Here is a 21,555-nt window from a genome sequence, read left to right as displayed (position 1 = left end):
TCAGTGGTGCAGGGATTGAAAATGGTGGTCATTATTTTCCTCGCATGTTCGCCTTTATCGATTGGGAAACCTCCTCCGGGAGATGATTGTTACACTGAGGTGGTACCCATTCAAGCCCCCATAGTAGTCTGACAGCCATATTTATGCTATAAATATATATTGAGGCTATAAACCTGCCTGGCAGTCATATTGAGGTTACATAGCTGCCTGGCAGCCATACTGAGGCTATATACCTGCCTGACAGCCATATTTATGCTATATGCCCACCTGGCTGCCATATTGAGGCTATATACCTGTCTGGCTGCCATATTGAGGTTACATAGCTGCTTGGCAGCCATATTGGGGCTATATACCTGCCTGACAGCCATATTGAGCTTGCATGCCTGCTTGGCAGCCATATTGAAATATGCAACTCATAAACTTGTATGAAGATGTTATATTTGATCAAAATTCTTTAATTTCCAAACTTTCAAAATCATTTTATTTTGCAGAGAGAAAAGATTTACAAATTCGTCGAGACGAATCGTCGATTTATTTTCATCAATTTTCCCTATTTTTTCCGCTGACGAATTCATTTTCGTTTTCTTTTTTCTTCCCCAGGAAACGGACGCCATGTTCGAGTCTGTACCCGTTCACGTGATTAGTTTATCCAATCAGCAGCAACAACGCCCGCGGTCGGGAGGTAATAATCGGTGTTGCGCCCACTGTCACACCTCGCCCTTCCTTAAAACAAAATGGCCGTCGCCATTGCCGCCGTCGTAACCAGGTTTTTGACATCATTTTTACACTGCACGCGTGTGAAAGAACTTTGAAAACGGGAATCGGTTTCGGGAAATAGTTTGGTATATGATTCTAGGGCTGCAGTTGCTCAAAAGTTGGTTAGAGTTAACCAGTGGATAGTTGACATAATGACAATCAAAAAGATCATTGTTTCTATGGTATTTATCTGCTGGTTATCTTTAAGCAATTTTTGAGCAACTGCAGACCCTGATTTGTAAGTTTGATTCCGGGTCCGTCTGCTTGCGTTGAAAGCCTGGTTTATACAGGCAAATGTAACTGAACTAGTCTGTGCGACTTCTGTTTATACTTATACACAAACTGAACAGTTCAATCAAACCTTCATTAAAACAAATTCAACTCATTCCGTCGAATGCAAAAAAATTTAACTTTGTTCTGGTGATTTGAACTCCTCAGCACCGAACTATTTGTCTTCTCTTGTAGCCGACACAACTTGTATGACACGCACCACTTTAGAACTTTAGAAAGTTCATCGATATGATGTCAACTACAATCTAAAAAACTATCCAGTCTATAATGTTCACTGATCTTTTAAATGTATCTTTTTCTCTAACTTGGTGGAAATCTATTTTAAAAGAAAATTAGGGAGACCAAACTAGACTTTTTTTTAGACCAGAGAAGTTTCCAAGTAAATCTTAATGATGAATTGAGGATCAGTTTCATTTAGGAATCGGTACTTTATTCACTTTTCTGATGGCTGGGGATCATTTGAAGGGGAGTCATGTACACAAAATATGACTACCTTTGTTTCTTTAGTTCATTAGGATAAAATCACAGTCTATCTTAGAGAAAAAATGAAAAAAATAGATTCATAGTTCTTTCACACTGAGTGTCAATGTAATAATATGTTCTCTTGAAATGATAAAAATCTAATTCTGTTTTTTTTTCAGGTTTTTCGTTATGTTTTGTGTCAAGTTCTGGATCTGGTTAAACAGTTGCAAATTGAAGACCAGTTTGTGCTCATTTTGATTTTATAGCCAATTTCATAGCACAACTTAAGACCAGTCTAAACTCATTTTGGTTCTATAGCCAATCTTACAACTTAAGACCAGTCAAAGCTCATTTTGGTTCCATAGCGTATCTTACAACGTAAGACCAGTCTAAACTCACTTTGGTTCTATAGCCAATCTAACAACTTAAGACCAGTCTAAGCTCATTTTGGTTCTACAACCAATCTAACAACTTAAGACCAGTCTAAGCTCATTTTGGTTCTATAACCAATCTAACAACTTAAGACCAGTCTAAGCTCATCTTAGTTCTAAAACCAATCAAACAACTTAAGATCAGTTTTAAGATTCAAGATGACTTTGCGATTATGCAACTGGGCCCAGGACTTCGGCACCGAAGTCAGATTTACTGGTAATTAATGAATATATCAGTATTGGATATGTTTTTGCTAATGAATGATATGAATATTGAATGTTTTCAGGCTCAGCTCTATCAGACCGATCATATGTTCATTTCGTTCACTAAAAGATCGGGGAAATTAACGATTTCACAGACGGATATGCTCGACGACTGTTGCTAGGTACGCCATATTGGTGTTGTGAGTGTCAATCAAATATATATTTGTATACATTTATGTACAGTAGACTCCGCCCGTTTTGGACAAAAATGGTCAAAATACCGAGTAAAATACCGAGTTTGTGAAATACAGTAAACTCTGCGTCTCTTACTTGAGTAAAGTTGAGACTGGTAAAATTCTACCCAGAGTTGGTGTCGAATGCTGAGTAAGAGTTAGTGAAATACAGTAGAATCTCTCTCTTACTGCGGTAAAATTTATACTGGTAAAATTCTACCCAAAATTTCTCGGTGAAATTGACCACAAATTATAAGCTGCTATTCTGAAGTCTTATGGATTTTCAAAATACAGAATTCAAGGAAGAATCTACTGTATTATTTTTTGTCACATCTGTCGTAAATATCGACACTCGTGGACCCGGTTCCGCAGTTGTGTGAGTTCAGATTCGACTCACGGAGTTCAAACGTCGAAAATATGTCATCTCTCGAGCTCACAACTGTGGAACCGGGTCCATATCTATGATAGACGATCCCAGTTTGTTTTTTTACTGTACACACATATCTAACCGTTTCAAAACGAATATCAAAATGTATTTTTCTTTTTCTGTCTAATAACCGACCGACTGACTGACTTGTGGCTATAGGTGCAATATGTTTATTGTGTTTCCAAAAAAGCAATCTGAAAATTTAGAGTAGAAATATTGAAACGACTTGATCTTGATAAGAATTACTTCATATTTTGGGACGATAGAATGAATAGAATATTGGTTTGTATTTGATTGGATGCAATATGAACCATGGAAAAGAAACAAAAAACTACTTAGAATTTATAGCAAAAATACTGAAAAAAACTTTTGAAAATAATTTGAAGCAAAAATATTCAAAGAAATTTTAAGAATAGCTCGTTCGTTGTTTTCTAGATCTGTTTGATTTATAAGATAATCAATTCTTATTTATGGAATGGTTAATGAGAGCCTGACTTAATTTCGACTAATCATACCACAAAAAAATTGGTTAATTTAATCATGAATGTTTTTTTGGGGGGGGGAGGTTTTTGATTTGATATATTAATTTTGATTATTTTTTGAGTCGATGTAGAAAAAATCCTACCGTAGTTAGAATTTGTCACACGCACGATTGATTTGTACCGTAGCTATTTTTTCCCTGCACGTTTTCACACAAAATCAAAATAAAACAACTTAAAGAAATAAATCCGCCCACTTTAACCGGTGAATGGGGTTTTAACTTGAACTAAAGATTGGGCTAATCCCAGGGGCCGGTTGCACAGTCATGGCTTAGACTTAACACCGTTCTTAGACCAACTTAGTTCTATAGCCGATCTAACATATTAAGACCAGTCTTAAGATTTTAGAGCACTTTAGGACTTAAGTCATGACTCTGCAACTGACCCCGGGCTTGTAGTAAAGGTGGTCCCAGTACGGCTGTTTTGATTAGTCTAACTTAGCCCACAACTGATCCAAGCACAGTAGAGAGACTTAGATTTAAGACCGGTCTGTTTTCATTCTACGTAGCCTTAACGACTTAAGACCAAGATGATCTTAATGCGTTCTTTAAGGCTAAGTCGAAAACTGGTCTTTAATCTATAAGATTGGTCTGAAGTCGTTAGTTTGGCTATAAATCTTAGACGGTCTTGGACCGGTCTTAAATCTAAGCCATCGCTGTGTCGTAACTTGCCCCTTCATTGCATTTGAATTTGAATTTGATTCATATATCTAGGCCACTGTTAACTCTGCACGTGGTATGAAAAATAAAATCAACAAATCATCACTTAAAGGCATTATATTCATGCTAAAAACATTACCAACCACCGATTGGGTTTTGTTTTTAAAATTCATCACGCATGGTTTCAATGCAGTAAATAATGGCATGGCTTCAATGAAGTATCATTAGACATTATCAAACCTATATCCACAAGACTGTCTGTTACACTTACTAAATCTAACCTTCCTGGACGCATCCAGTTCCACAGTTAACGAGTTTGAAATTTGAATCAAGTTTGAACTTCATAACTGTTAAATTCGAACCGTAACTGTAGAACCGGACCGTGGCTTTTAACCCATCTTGAACTGATAATTCGAGACCCAGTTTCGCAGATACTGGTTAAACTTGACTTTGAATTGAAGATGAGCCTAATTTGAATTCAACCTACGACTGTGGAACTGTACCCTCGTCACCATGGTATACATGATTTTCACATCACCCGTGTAAGCCTCCCCTCGGGGTTATGGTTTTCAACCCAGTCTTTAAAAACCAAGACGTCTATATATCATTACTATTATGTGTACGTTAATATAACAGCAATCCTGAAAAAGTGAACCGCATTTCAAGTATTTTCTCAGTGATAGAGAACAGTCTACGGCATAACCGTAGCGTATTGTCAACAAGTATGCAAAATCACTAAGAAATCCGTCTTAAATTCTGTGAGTAATCTCAAATTCAATACAGCATGTCAAAATATGCATTGCGAGTACCTTTATCTATAGTTATACCGCATTCTATGACATGCTTTATTGAATTTGAGAATACTCGTAGAATCTAAGACCGATTTCTTAGCTATTTCGCTAGATTGCCGGGAAAATACTCATCAAGAAGCAGTTCGCTTTTTTGGGACTGCCCTATATGTGTAATCCTATATCACAACACTATTCTACCTGCCTGATTTAACGCTAATTTTCTAATTGTTTGTAGGATATTTTTATTTTTTGTTGATATTTTTTTGCACAGAATCCAATCTGCCTAAATTCACAAACCGCAAGAAATGAATTTTTCCTTTAAACGGTAATTTTGACCGGCTAGGGGACGTAGAACTATTTGCTTTCGTAGATGGAAACCGTAAAAATTCTGTCAGGTTTAGAGTTAGACTCTTTTCGAGGATGATAAATTATGCGCGGCATTTTTGTTTGCGCGATAGATATTTCGACGCCGTTTATTAGAACGTGCGTTTATCATCCCGAAATGATAAGAATTCGATTCGGATTTTCTCGCGATACCGTATCCACATTTCAGTCGGTCGAGTTTTCAATTTTATCTAGATATCGTCGAGTCCGTCTGCTACTGTTTTTCACGCACGCGTCGGACGTCGCTGTCGTCGCCGTTTTTCACACGTTTCGTTAAAAAATAATTTCGTAATTATTTTCCGTTTAAATGTTCGTTGTTTGTTTTGCGATTCACTGATGAAATTCGAAATCTTTTTCAGCGTTTTGCAAAATTGTTTAAGTTTTTTGTCTTGCACTTTTATTAAATGTTGTGTTGCGTTGAAACGCCAAAAATCGTAATAATTGCAGCCTAAACCCCTAAAATGACCTACGGTCACTAAACTATTTTGTTGTTGACTATCATCAGTGTAGAGTTGTTCCTATCGAACTCGAGGGATCTTGAAGGTAAATCATTCGTGACGTTACAGACTCTTCCAGAAAAGATGGCCGCCTCCGCATAAATCCCCCTATGACATCACTTATAATCGACCTGTCCGGCGGAAATGGCTGCCTCGCCTTACGATATCACCGAATTAACCCGAGCTCTTATCAAATTAACCCTCAAGACCTTTCGTGAAAAGATGGCTGCCTCCGCAGATCCCCCTATGACATCACTAATTACGAGGTAGATATAGACCTTGCAGGAAAAGATGGCTGCCTAGTTGAATCCCCCTATGACGTCATCTAACTTCTTATAGTCATTTGATTTATAGACCATTCTAGAAAAAATTTATTCATGTATTTATCCCCCTATGACATCATCAAATTGCTTACAGCGATTTGGTCGATGGCGCCCTCCGTATAAATCCGCGTAGACGGGAATATTATCACGATGATATCGTTGGGGGAATATCGATCTTTTCGCGGAAGGGTTTGTTAAATATGTGGTCGTTTATAAACTATTTGTAGGTGTTCTCAGAGTCGACGTCTCTACTGACTGAATCGGTATCTTTACATTCAGTCACTAGAACCGATACTTCATTGTAAAACTAGTTTATTTTTACTCCACGCGTGCGACAGGTAGACATTTTTTCCTCACTTTTTTTTCTTCTAAATGATAATATTTATTTAATACATACAAAAGATCAGCCTCAGAATTACGTCACGTTTTTTGGGGGCGGGGGCTTCAGTTTTATGTACAAATGGTTTTAACGTAAATTCAAGTGACTGGCTGTAATTGAAGAAAAGACGTGCAATTACGAAGAAAAAAAACCTATCGAGGTTTAGGGCAAATTTTCGGCCGAAACTAAATGATTGAAAAGTACACCGGCATAAGACTGTATCCCCGCCCTCGCCCCCTGGGAAGAGAAAATATGGACGCTTTACTCGCTGCTGTACGAATAACCAAACAAAATGATATGATAAATGAAATCGTTAATCGATTTTGAATTTTTGTCACACCTAAAGCCATCAGCCATAATCCGATATTACTTTCAATTAGAAACGCAAATATTTTGCTGTGGTTACGTAGAGAAAATGTTTTCTCGTAATTTCGCCGGATTTAAATTTACGCTCATCTTAGATGCGGCAATAATTTAGAATTAGCAGAAATTTGTTACAAGTTACAGTTTGCGTAGTAACGAGGCGACATTTTTCCGATTTTTAGGTCGATACCTTTTTCGTCGCCTAGATTTTCGAGAAATCGCGCTTCATCGCTGTTAGAACTTAAGAAGAGTAGAGACAAATTCCTTTATGAGATAGAACGATAGCCACACTCAAACGTGGTGAACGGATAATAAGATAAAAACCCGACACTATCTACAAATCAAAAGAATTTAAAAACAAGAAATCTATTAATTCTAAATCTAAAATATATACAATTTAAAATATATAAAATCTACAATCTAAAATATATATATACAATCTAAAATACAATCTAAAATATTTTATATATTTTAGATTGTTCGAATGAATAAATTTCTTGTTTTTGAATTCTTTTAATCTGTAGATAGTGGGTTTCTATCTTATTATCCTTTATTAGATATTTCGAACTTGACTCAAACTGATTTCAATTTTCGGTCCACTTTTGTTTGGGTCTTTACGAGATCGTGATTTCAATTAACACCTCAGAACCTCCTCGATGCACGACTGTTTCAACCTTCATTTCACCGTGTGTGCGTGATCCCCCGACCCCCGTTTTTTAAAACAAGCTTTCAACAACGTTTCAGAGTCGAGTTTTCCTTTTCGACTTTTCTTAACCGTTTTTTTTTTGCACGAATAATTCTGAAAACGCTTTTATACGCTTTGATTGGATAATGATTGACGCTTCGGTTAATTAATATTCGTAATTAACTATTCCTAATTACCGATTAATGTTGATTAACCTCGTAGATTAGTTATTAGTGGTAGTTTTTAACTGTCGATTCGATTTGATCTTAATTTTTCGTGATTTCTGAAAAGAAATTAATCATTTTACATCTATTTTGATATTGATGAAATATGTTCAGTAAATTAAGTCGAAACTAGTTTAATCTTTCTGAGGCGAGTTGCGATGATTTGAGGGTGGAATTTTAACTCGGGAACAAGTTCCGTAGTTGTGAGTTTGATAGTAGGATAGCCGCATGTGTAGTGAAAAGAGGAAAACCCACAAAATTATTCAGAGAATTAAAAATTTTAAACAGAGGATAAAAAGTTTTTAACTCTCTTACTCGAGATCATCGTCAGGTGAGTTGAAGATTGGAAATGAACATTGCAAATTAAATCAAACTTGAACTCATGACCTAAATTCAACAATGCGACTGCGGAACTGGATCCTGTTGTCGATTGACTTCAGATGAGTAAAATTTCGACTCAAAATCGAAAAGAAACTGAGCCCAGAATTTTGAACAGTCGGATTCAAATTTACTGGATCCTTCGTAAGGCAGGTTTTGATTTGATTGGTCTCTTTTCGATTCCGGAATTCTCTACTGGCACCTGGAATAGCGTAATCTATAAACCTGATAGGAGCGGCCGGTAGAGAGTTTGTAATCTGTACCAGTTTAATTCCAATTTTAATCTCGTAAATCTTAGTATTATATTAGTAATTCTTAATTTTTTTTTCGAAATTTTTATTTGTAGTGGGAGCAACAGGAGCCGCATGACCGGTCTGAAAGAATTCCCCTGAACTCGCTTCCGTGGAGCGGCAAATTCATCAACTACGACGAAATGGACTGAACACCGTCTTATAGACGGGCCGGGCGGGCGGGCGGGCGCGGTCCTGATATCATACTCTCTTTCTCTCTCTCTGAAAAACAACACGGACAATGCAAACTAAAGCTGTGATTGCGTCGTAATGATGTCGAATGCTTTTGTTACACAAACTCTGTATCAAATGCTTTTGAAGAGAACTTCGTCGAATGCTTTTGTTACACAAACTCTCAAATTGTATCAAATGCGTTTCAGGAGAACATCGTCGCGTGACGATGAATGGTTTTTTTTTTTTTTGACGCGGAAGCGCTATATCAGCTATCCTACGACCATATCGCGTGATCGCACGAGTCGTTTTTACAGTTTCGGCGAAATTAGTTCATCGTCAATTTTCAACTTTGAAGTTCGAAATACTGAACACCTGAATTCAAATAGTACTAGAAATTGAAGCGCGGAATATCGAGTTACTACTTTGTGGTGGATCCTCACTTGCCACAAGTGGAATCCACGATTGCCGCAGTAGTTGATGTCCTACTGCACGTTAACAACACCTGGTGGATCCTCACTTGTCACAAGTGGAATCCACGATTGCTGCAGTAGTTGATGTCCTACTGCAAGTTAATGACACCTGCTGGATCCTCACTTTGCATAAATGGAATCCTCGATCGCCAAACTAGTAGCCTTGAAAGTTCCCAATTGTATCAAATACTTTGCTTATCAATTGTATCGAAAGTTTTCGTTAACGAACTGTGTCAAATGCCTTTTTATCCAGGTGAATAAAAATAGTCAAACAGTTTTTGATAGTCAAACTTTGTCAAATGCCAATATATTTGCTACGCTTTATACTTATATCACAGTATATGTAATCGCTTTATATATATATGAGCACGCTTTGATGTAAATTTAGATTTTAGAGTTCAAGGTATGATTCGCAGAAATGTATTTAAAATGCAAACAAAAAATTTGTCCCTACCTCAAATTTCTTCGATAGAGTCATATCTTTGGTGCGCTTGTACGGTATTTAAAACTACGATACTTTCGAGTTTGTTTTTTTTTTGACGTTGAAAATTTAGATATTTAGATTTACGTTTAGATCGAAAATTCGACCTAGTTTCCCCTCCTCTCTTGCCAATCCGTCGTTAGAAAGTGTTTTGTACGCGAAACACTATCATCGAATATTAAATTTATCAATATTATTGTAATTATAGGTTATATCATAACATTGTTTATTTAAATGTTGAATTTTTAGATTTGTGTAAATTTCATTCGCGGCTGTAAATTTTTTCGTCGTTTTTTGTGAAAAGACAATATGTAACGTAGGACCTAACGGTCCCTCCACAGTCGATAAGAGACTGGTCTTAATTGATGTAGGTCTAATATTATAGGACCAAAAAGAGCTTGGACTGGTTTTATCTTAAGTCTCAACTTTGGAAGCGGTCACTAGTTCACGTTCGAATTGCGTCGAGGAAAATTTGAAAATGAACTGTTGAGTCTAATTAACCCTTTCAGTGCGTCTACACCGCAGTGCGGTGTATAAATCAGTGATGGATTTTGCTAGTACATCGCACTGCGGTGTATTGATGTAATTAGTAATTATCTCTCTTGATAATGGCGGCACTTGTCAGACATAGTGAAATACTAGTAACTAACGATACACCGCGTTGCAGTGTAGACACTATAGTGGTATTCCTGTTATTCAACACACTAGGGTGGAATTTTTAAAAATTTTCAAATTATCTCCAGCACTATAGGGTATTAACTAGTCAGCACTGAAAGGGTTAAGCCCATAACTGTGGAACTGGTCCAGACGGTGCGTCCGCAGTTCTCTCGGGTTTATGTCGAATGATTCGACTAGGATTTAACCCGGTAATTGTGAAGCTGGGTCGGTCAGTCTGCTCTCTGTAGTTCAGCTGCGCTGTTCTATTGACGTGTAAATTGTAGATAGTGTTGTATATGGAACCAGGCAGACGTATATTATCGTCCGTTCTGAAATTGATGATACATGAATACGGCTCGGGCAGTCGCCGGTTGAAATGACTCGGTTTGAGTTTGGTCAAAAGACTGCTCAGAAATGTTATTAATCTTGAACTGTGTGCTGTGTACTTACTAGCAGTGAATATACATAATATATTCATGGATTTTTAAACGAATTGCCGTCTGTCAGAGGTGTCTGCCAGTGTGGCGCCATCTGTCTGTCAGCATGGTGGCGTCTGTCACTGTGGTGTATCATTATTGTAACACCCACCAATTTTGGTATTCTCTGCCATCGTGGGGCTCTGCAACTACGGGGTTGTCTTATACTGTGGCATCCCTGTCACTGTGGGACCATCCGGTTTGCCACTGTTGGGCTCTCTTATTTGCCACTGTGGGACCATCTGGTTTGCCACTGGGGCTCTGGTTTGCCACTGTCGCGGTCAATTTGTTGAAAATCCGTGATTCAAATACCGAAAGCTCTTTCAGTTTCTGGTAAATATAGTATAAAAGGCTCGCTTGCTGTTTGTGATAGAAAGTGAAAATGTTTTTTCTAATTTTACAACGAAAAAATCGTCAAAAGTATTGCGTGAACATTTTTGTATCTGAGGTAACTAATGTATGATAGCTATGATAACTATAGTTGTGATGGTCATGGGCTGCATTGCTCGAAAGTTTGTTAAAGATAACCGGCGGATAAATACCGTAGAACTTTTAATTGTCACTGTCAACTATCCACTGGTTTACTGTAACTAACTTATGAGCAGCTGCCCTTGGGTATATATTTACTTATCTATGGTCAAAACGGTATTCATGCGTAGACTTGTTATAAATGGTCTTTAGTTTTAAGCTAGTTATTTCGAAAATCAATCCCCATAGCCAAAGAAATCTTGGGCGGTTGAAAACATTTCTGTGACCTTAGGTTTAAGTTGGTATACGCACACAGACTTGGCTAGATTGGGCCTGCCGAAGCTGGAAGCTGGTAACTTCAAACCTGCAGCAGCCATTTTTCCTCGTGGTCTCCGGATTGACATGATTCCCGGAGCTTGTTTTATTTAGACGTTCGATTCTGTGAATTTGATGAAAAAAATCGAATTGATTTAAGTCTCGTGAAACCCACAGCCTGTGTCTGTAATTATGAAACCGGGGCCCGGGGTTTTAGTCTGGGGCTTCGAGGAAAGTTATCCAGGGTCGTGCATGAGCGTGTAAATATAGTGAGAATTCAGTCGTTAAGAGTTCATCGAGAAAATGTAATTAACAAAGACGCCTAATTACGTAACAAAGCTGCTGACAATTAACTAGAATAGTGCTAATTAACTAATTATTAGTAATTGAATTTGGTGGTTTAATTTTAGTCATTGAAAAAATTTGATTTGTAATGAAGAAGATAAAACCTTAGTTTTTAGAAGGTGTTCGTTGATTAGAGCTGAGATTAAAGTCAAGAAACAGTTTGAACGGTTTAATTGTTGTTAGTTGAAAAATGGAACTTATTTTGATTGAACAGCCAAATCTCGGCTCAAAACTATGGAACTGGATCCAGAGTACGAAATAGTTAAGATTAATTAGTTTAATTCTGTTAGAAGTCAAATATTGCTGAGTCGGAATCTGAATTGAATTCGAGGTAAAAGTGTCAACCTCCAGATCGGAAAAGGTTTCGCTGGTGCTGAAATGTATTGGGTCAACATTTCGCACAGCTAGCACCAGGCACTCTTAACTGTCATATCAAATCTAAACTTCTTAACTGTCATCTATTTTGAATTTGAATTTCTTAACTGTCATCTATTTTGAATTTGAATTTCTTAACTGTCGAAATTTAATCGTCGTCATAACTTTAGTTATCGATTTGAATTCAAATATAAACTTCGTAAGTGTCATCGAATTTCAATTTCTTTAAAATGCCACAAATTTTCCATATCTTGTATCGATACTGTACAAAATAATTTATTTACTATTTTTCACCACTGTTTTTGTTTAATGATATTTAGTTTTATTATTATTATTATTATTATTATCGCCAAATTTGCTCATGTAAATAGTCGCCCGGGGGTCAGTCGCTCAAAAGTTGGTAGTGCATAATATGTTGAATCGAAATTGCAAGGTTACGATGCATTTTTGATTTAACTATTCACAAATCAATAATGCTACTCTGAATCTGGTTCCACAGTTGTGAGGTTAGGCTGAAATCAGTTCATGTGTTAACTCAAATTTAAATTCACAACTGTGAAACTAGCGGATTGGCTGCAGGGTTTCAGTATTACCCTGTATCCAGTTCCACAGTTGTGAGTTAAGAGTTAACTTGGATGTGAATCATAGTTAACTCATTGAATATTCAGCTCATAGTTAACCCTAACTCATGAAACTGGATGATGCTTAACCCTTTCAGTGCATCTACACCGCAGTGCGGTGTATAAATCAATAATGGACTTTGCTAATACACTGCATTGTGGTGTATTGATGTTATTAGTTTTCACCTCTATTAAAAAATGTCAGCACCTGTCAAACATATTGAAATAATAGTAACTAATGATACACCGCACCACGGTGTAGACACACTATTGTGGTATGCTGTTATTCAACGCACTGGGGTGAAATTTTTTGAAATTTTGAATTATCTCCAGCACTTTCGGGTTTTAATTACCACTAAAAGAGTTAACTGATAAATGATCAAATTGACATGCTGGTTCAACCAACCTTTGAGCGACTGTGGCCCCGAGCACTTTTTGATCGATGTAATTAGCACACGTTGAATATTAATTAGGTTATTATTTATTCTTGTACGAATTTAATCAGGGTCTGTAGACATGTAGTAGGTGTAGTAGATGTATCAAATCTTTCTGTTTTATTTCTGTAATTTATCAATTCCGGCCTCGGGCTGCTTGGAGTTCTGTTCACAATTCTCCTCCCCCTCGGAGGTTCACTCCGGCAAACTGTTCAATTCCAGAAAATCTCCGCTTATAGACGATAATATCAATTAGCAGCCTTCTATACCGGGACTGTGTACCCCTCCAGACTGTCGTTACCATTCCGACATTTTTTTATCGTCACTTTCAAAAACCACACTTCACATACAGTTCATAACTTCACTTCAGACTTTTTTTGATTGAAAATTACCTGTAACTACAAACACCAGAATATTTAGACATTTTATTTCCAAAAACTGATCGTCCACAATTCACATGTGTTCAGTGCTTCACCTGAGACATTTCTAATTGAAAATGAACTACAAACACTAGACATTAAACATTTTATCAGCACACTTTCAAAAACTGATCGTCCACACTTCACATGTGTTCAGTGCTTCACCTGAGACATTTTTAATTGCAAATGAACTACAGACACCAGATATTAGACATTTTATCAGCACACTTTCAAAAACTGATCGGCCACACTTCACATGTGTTCAGGGCTTCACCTGAAACATTTCTAATTGAAAATGAACTACAAACACCAGATATTAGACATTTTATCAGCACACTTTCAAAAACTGATCGGCCACACTTCACATGTGTTCAGGGCTTCACCTGAAACATTTCTAATTGAAAATGAACTACAAACACCAGACATTAGACATTTTATCAGCTCACTTTCAAAAACTGATCGTCCACACTTCACGCACAGTCTTGAGGGGCCGGTTTTAAGGCTGCCTATTGATATTTAAAACCACATATATATATATATATATATATATATATATATATATATATATATATATATATATATATATATATATATATATATATATATATATATATATATATATATATATATATATATATATATATATATATATATATATATATATATATATATATATATATATATATATATATATATATATATATATATATATATATATATATATATATATATATATATATATATATATATATATATATATATTGTGTTTGATGCCATGTTATCCGTGCTCCCTAAAAGTTAAGCTCAGGTCGGACCCGATCATCTGGGGCCAGTTGCATAGTCATGGCTTAGATTTAAGACTGGTCTAAGACCGACTTTGTTCTATACTCGATCTAACAACTTAAGATCAGTCTTAAGATTTAAGACCACTTTTGGACTCAAGTCATGACTGTACAACTGGTCACTAGGGTCGACAACGACTCTAAAGGTCATGTGACGCATAACTCGTCGCTGATTGGCTACGCGGTCGTGAGTAAACTCGGGTTCCCGATTAGAAAATCGCAGACCGTTCCGACGACGAGATGATCGGGTCGTAAGTCGACCTGAGCTAGCTTAAGCTTTGGTGAAAAACTGATTAGATATAGGCCTAACTTAAACACGGGAATCGATGTTTGTTCAATTTATTCTCGATGTTTCGAACTGTTTTAAAACACATGAAACTTATCTCAAAGAGTAAAATATAAAACGTATATTGGATATTTGAATTGCTGATCGCTGTACAACGCCTTACAAACGCTATATATCATGATAAACAGCCAAGAAATTATTTGAAAATAAAAGATTTTAAAGAAATGGAATATCGATTGGTGTTTTATTATCTCCGGCTGTTTCTCTACGCCGTCGGTAGATGGCAGGCGCTGCCTGTTTCGGGTTCAGTCACGCGTGACGAGGACGCCGTCGACAGAGGGGGCGCTGACTGTTCATTCCTGCGTCGTCCGGAATTCCTGTCTCCTCTGTCGGCAGCTTCGTGGTCACGTCATCCCTCTATAGACGGTCTACGTCGCGCAATAGTGTAATAAACCAAAGAAGGGTCTGCGGCCATGGTTTGTGTTGGTAAGAGCTTCGGCAGAAGGCGATCAAACCGCCTAGCAAGCGAGGATGCCCCGAAACGGCAGAGATGGACACCTCGACTCGACGTCGGCGGAAACTCGGGAGTCCTGCAGTATCGCAGTCGCTAGCTAGAAATTAATAGAAATATAACAAGACCAACTCATTCTCTTTCCGCGCGTGATTATCGTCTTGCAGGTTTTATGAATTCCCACATACCCCGACTGACTGACTGACTATCAACTCCTGTAGCTTCTTGGTTGTATTAAAACCAGTGAACACCTCTTTTATGACTAATAGGTCTAATCTCTTTCTATCCCTCATCCGCCATCCTGGAGTCCAGTTTCATAGTTGTCATCAGTAGGATTTGACTCCAGACTCCCGACTTAGAAAATGCTGTCACAGAGAATGGCTGCAGAAATCGCTGTTATTGCTGCCTCGCAGCTATATTGAATATTGATTTGTTTATTGAAGTATTGAAGTATTGTTTATAGCCGCTTTGCAGCTATATTGAATATATCTTTTTACTTGTTGAAATATTATTCAATAAAGGTTGAAGAGAAGACCTGTTATCGCTGCTTTGCAGCTATATTGAATACATCTTGTTGAAGTTTATTAATTACTGGTGGGACAGATAACCTGTAATCGCTGCTTTGCAGCTATATAGAAAACTTGTTATCGCTGCTTTGCGGCTTTATTGAATTATTATTATTATTATGTCTGGGAAATCTTAAATCCTATAGATTCGTTTCTCATCAAATTCCCAAGATACTAAGTTATACTTTTTCCGCTACGGTTTCTCACTTTTTTTCGGCCGGCGGAGCCAATTTTTCTTCACGTAGTTTTTCACCTCGTCGCCGGTGAGGAGATAAACGTAGAAATTGATGACGCTATTCGTGGCGTAAAAATCGGCCACGATCAGCGTAACGTCGATGAGGAGCTGATCCGGAATGACGACGAACGTGGAGATTAACACGAACATATCGGTCGGGATTATGAATGCGGCGAACATTATCGAGACCGTGATCACTAAAAACGTCGCTTTTCTCGTCGAGCTGGCCTTCTTGCCACCTGCTCCGCCGAATTGCTCCGAACGACGGAGCATCAAGATCAGAACCACGTTGAGAATGACCACAGCCGTCACAGGGATATAGGACGTGAACGTGGGCGAAACTCGAAAATAAAAGTCCGCCCAGTATTCCGATACGAACACGCAACCGTCGTATTCCGGGCTGTATTCCACGGCCGCGAATGCGTAACCATAGGCGGTTAACCAGGTGACCGTTAACAAGACGACCAGCGTCCGCGAGACGGACGGCGTTGCTATGGTTCTGGCGGAGAACGGCCAGACGACAATGGCGAAGCGTTCGACCGTCAGTAACACGATCAAACCCGAACTGATCATGTCCGTTACTCCGAAAAAATATTCGTAGAATTGACAGGCGAAATCGCTCGTCGACTTGATGACCATTCGCGGGTAGAAAGCGTAGTTAAGAACGGGCGCCGTGTAGGCGAACATCAGCAGCGTATCGAAAACGGCCAAAGCCGCTAAATACGACGCGTAGGAGCAGACGCGGAATTTCTCACTGGTCATGATGATGAAACTGGCCACGTTACCGAACAGACCGGTGAGTGTCATGATCGGTAAGATGATGACCTGCGCGTAACGGAGCATCGGAGAACAGAGTCTCGGAGAGTCGAACATGACGCTCGTGTACCACGGCATGACGTACCGCGTCGCTGCAGTTTCGTTCGAAAAGTTCATGTTCGTCTGTGCGACAGATGCTCGTGTCAGCTGCAATCGTCTGTTCGCTTTCTTAAGACACTTCTTGCCCTTTTCTGAACCGTTGACTGTTTACCAGAATTCGTTTCGTCAACGTTTAGACAACAGAATATACCGTTTCTCCTCTTAATAGCGGCGCTACTCCCGGGCAAACAGAACTCCGATATACAACGCAGTTTCGTCGTGCTTCTCCTCGGGCGTCTGGGACTGTTCTCGGTCGCCAGGCGCTGTCGTCGCTGTCGTATCCGTCTGGTAAAACGACTATAAACGGAGTCTTGATTCTTTATCAAAATCACGATCGAAGATGTAAACGAGGTATTGATTCCGTGTTTGTCTGCGCAGTCGTTGAATTAAGAGATTGCGCAGTGCTCGCACTCCTGGGGAAACACTCCTCGGTCGCCAAGCTGAAGGATCAAAAACTTGAGGGGAGTCAAAAACTTGCCTCGATTTGATCAGATTAATGATTTACTGATACCGTGTGCTTTAATTCTGCATCTCCACATTGATATTCGCGCACCGATCCGAAGTTATTGCCAAGAAGCTCCAAATATAACAAACGCGACGATAACGACAAATTGAGTAAATGATTTCGTTAAATTCGAAATAAGAAGATAACGCACCTACTTTGCACGTTTTCTGTGCCTCGGGGTTCGAATGTACGAATCGGCGGCCAGATCGATCGGTATCGATTTGAACTAAGGTCTCTGTACCGATAAAAAGATAATTGGGCGTATGATAATTTTCCGAGCCTTCGTCACAGCAGGAGACAGTCGTCAGAAAATAGCCGTTCGGCTGCATAGATGCAGAAAATTACCCCTTAACAACCGATTCCGGGCGTGAAGATAATTGACTCTTGATTATTATTTGGGTTTCATGTTAATCGCAACTCTAAACTCAATAACCCCTTTATCTCTCGTCTTGGCTTCGGATGTGACACATTTGAATACAATTAAACGATGATTTTAATCCAAAAAAAAATCTTAAACATTTTGAACATTTCCATGAAATAAGCGTAATCTGCGTATGACGGTCATCCACTCGCGCGCGCTTTGCGCTTGACTCAACCGGTGGCCACGCGCGTTTCTATGAATGCAGTATCAACAAAATCCTCAGATAAAACAAAATCTTCAGTGAAAAATTCTATATTGTTTCTAGAAAAGTTAGACAGTTCCCTCTTCCTTCAAAAACTGATTTCATGGATCCCAATACCACAGTTCTGAACCCAGTTCCACAGTTAGGAAATTTTTATTTCCTCCTCCGAAATGATATTTCAATAGGTCTACCCCGTAAACCAAGCTATTAGAAAAAAGGCCTAAATATCAATACAAATTGTGCTGGCGGGACGGCATTCACAGGTTTCAGGTCACCAGAAAATCGTATTCATTTCTTCACACAGTTACACAAGGACCTTACAAATAAATCACTGATCCAGTGACCATATTATTACAACAACCTGATATCGGGTGAGAGACCTCGGTTATTCGCTGCAAGTCGAGTGGATACTGCCAACATGAAATAACATAATTTGTAAGTTGAAAATTTTTACATTTTTGAAATGTCACATCACGCATTCAACAGTTTTTTGACAATGCTCGTATAAAAGTAATTCAAACCGAACTAACTTATTTTTCACATATTCCATTTATTCATTATTTCAATGCGGCTTAAGAACCATTTATATTTTCGTGTCTGGTTTATTTTTCGGAGACTATATTTCATACTTGGTCTCAGGGGAGACACCCACCACTGGGCTTCACGGAAACGCATTGAAATTTGGTCTGAGATTTATATTGGGTTTGGTGTACGGACAATCTAACGCCATCGAGTCAGGAGAGACGTTTAGAATTCGTATGGTAACACATTGGAATATGTTTGGGTTTGGTAGAAAATCTAACGACTTAGAATCTGAATCCGCGTTGAATTACGAGGAATTCCCGTCGTCCGATTCCAGTTGGACACTGGTTTCACTAATGTCTCGGTCAAATAGATAAATAACAGGTTAGCCTGGCTGTATTGCGCAATATAGAATTCAGTTGTACATGTATCACCATCAGGGTCACCGAAACCGGTTCTGTCCAGTTCAGGTCATCATTAGCTATGCGCGCCCCTTGACCAATCAGAATTACTTATTGCGTCCCGCATCAATTATGCGGCCAATCGCCGGCCGCGATGACCAGTCGCGCACGAGCCGAGTGCAAAGCGAGCAAGAAACCCGCAAAATAAGAATCCGTCACCATCGCGCTTAAAACTACATCATAAAACACGATATTAAACGATAAAAATCAATTCAGAAACGATAAAACTGATACACGATAACATGAACGCGATTGTAAGGTAAGTTTGTCGAGGTTTTCGCATCGCAAATTGTAAGATATTTACGTGAAAAAGTGATTTGATTTCCACACCTGTAAAACCCGGAAATGTAAACGGTATATAAACCTCAACTTGTTACTTTTAGACTATTTAGATACAAGGGTAGATGTAGGGTTAATTGTATAGGGGGGGGGGGGGTAACATACGCAAGGCACCTTTTCGTATTACTAGGGGCACCCCCAGTAAAGCGAGCGCAGTGAGGCGCGAAGTTGTGGGGGGTTCAGGAGCCCAGAAAACAACTAATCAAATGGTATTTCGACTATATGGTTGTTTAATTTTCTTCTTTGTTTTTATTTTTCAGGCGTCACGGAATTCGGAATGGAATCGATTCAATCGGAGTTCAAACTAAATCAGGATTATTGTGTATTATAACGTTAAACTGCGCTCATAAAAAACTGTGAACTGTTATCTAAAAACACGAGGATAAAAACTGACTTTAAATCTCCGGATTATCACTGGATTCATACATTACAGGATTGGATAAACTGTGAGTTAGAAAAACATTCACAGCTGAAATTATGTTTTATAGGTTTAGTTAGTAATTAGGAACTTACTCGGTGAGTTAGTAAGTTATAGAAATGCATGAAAATTAGTAAAATTTCCAACGAAATGTGTAAGTTAAAGTAACGAAATTTGGGTGCTATTTGCGTCAGGGTCCTGTGGGTCTCTGGGTCATAATGAGAAGCAGTCTGTTTATTTTGATGCCTAATATCTTTGTTTCAGGATCCTGTATTTCATGCTTGTATTTCCAGGGTTTCTCTCTATTTTCAGGTGTTTTCCTTTTATTTCGCTTTTTGAGATTGATTGTTTTATAAGACAACGACTTTTCTGTAAAAACGTTTAGTTGAAATAAACATGACAATTTCAGGGTCATCGCTGAGACAAGACCCCAGAAGACTAGGCCACAGAGTACGTGTCTTCACCCCCAGCACACAACAGAGTGGCCCGATTCAGGTGCGACCTGTATGTTCTATTTCAGTGTGAAGAACAAGACCCCCTAGTCACAGAAGATTGAACCTGAAGTTGAATGATGATGACAAAGTGACTGAAGAATAACGGTGCGACCTGTATAACATGTCTCTATTTCAGTATCCCCTCCCTAACCCCCCAAACCCTATAGCCTGAATAGGTAGGCCGAATATATAGGTTAGGTTAGAATAGTTAGTTGATACATCTTTAAATTAGAACATAATTTCAGCTGTTGATATAGAATACAGTTGTAATTTCAAGTGGAACTTTTTAACAGTAAAAGTTGCATTTATTTACAATTGAACTGGTTTGAAAATGTTTGACAGTTTGTGAGTTAAGTGTGATTTGAGTAAGATGAAGAGTTGAACAGTTGAACTCTACTTCTTATGAAATACAAATGACATTTACTTACGTACAACTGGTTTCAGGTTCAGACAGCACCCACCCCACCCGGTAGGTCCCTGTTCCTGTGGTTCCAGGGTTTCTGGTTTATTTGGTTGAATTAATTAATTGATATTTGAGCTGATTTTGGGCGCGCGCTGTTTGTTTTGATGTCGATATTTTTCGCGTTTATTTTTGCGGTTTAGCGATGAAATTTGGTTTAATTGTAAATTCGCATCAGTAGACGGCTAGAACCCTGTACGGTACGGGTCAACTCGCGCCATTTTATTTTTGAAGTAATTTCGCGCGATTTTATCACTGACGACATCGCGAGGTTCACATGAAATATACCGCAGTGAAATGGATGCTGAGGTAAAATATTCTATCAGAATATTCAAACTGTGTTTTATATTGTAATAACTGTTTGTTATGTATTGTGTATTTATAGTTTTGTAATTTGCGGAATTCTGAGCGGACACGCGTCACGTCGACCCGGGCTTCCAAACACCTGACTGGACACGCGTCACGTCGACCCGAGGCCCAAACACCAGACTGAACACGCATCACGCCGACCCGGGCCCCCGAACACCTGACTGGACACGTGTCACGTCGACCCGAGGCCCAAACACCAGACTGAACACGCATCACGCCGACCCGGGCCCCCGAACACCTGACTGGACACGCGTCACGTCGACCCGGGCTTCCAAACACCTGACTGAACACGCGTCACGTCGACCCGGGCTTCCAAACACCTGACTGGACAAACAGATAGAACAGTGTAAGTGATAGGTGACCTGTTTATTCTGCGGGGTGACAATGAACATTCTCGCGCCATATTCAGTATAGGTTCAACTCCTGCCATTTTCAGTACAGGTTCAACTCCTGCTGCCA

General features: G+C 38.8%; 1 protein-coding gene across 4 annotated transcripts in view; it reads left to right on the top strand.

The window, feature by feature from the left end:
* LOC141910690 (phospholipid-transporting ATPase IF-like) overlaps nt 1-14,094 on the top strand; it is a 46,372-nt gene extending 32,278 nt beyond the window's left edge. The window contains exons 26-27 of one of the 4 annotated variants that reach the window (XM_074801416.1): nt 6,225-6,335; nt 8,373-8,499. In XM_074801416.1, coding sequence (XP_074657517.1) covers nt 6,225-6,302 — 78 coding nt within the window. In that variant the 3' untranslated portion in view covers nt 6,303-6,335; nt 8,373-8,499. Of the gene's footprint in view, nt 1-2,227; nt 2,345-6,224; nt 6,336-8,372 lie in introns of all 4 variants that reach the window. The other 3 variants (XM_074801413.1, XM_074801414.1, XM_074801415.1) reach the window with 3 other exon arrangements.
* The last annotated feature ends 7,461 nt before the right edge of the window (nt 14,095-21,555 follow it).

The sequence above is a fragment of the Tubulanus polymorphus genome, chromosome 9 (genome assembly GCF_964204645.1).
Source record: "Tubulanus polymorphus chromosome 9, tnTubPoly1.2, whole genome shotgun sequence".
Taxonomy (NCBI): domain Eukaryota; kingdom Metazoa; phylum Nemertea; class Palaeonemertea; order Tubulaniformes; family Tubulanidae; genus Tubulanus; species Tubulanus polymorphus.
Note: the sequence above shows the minus strand (reverse complement) of the source record. Positions and strands in the feature narration are given on the sequence as shown.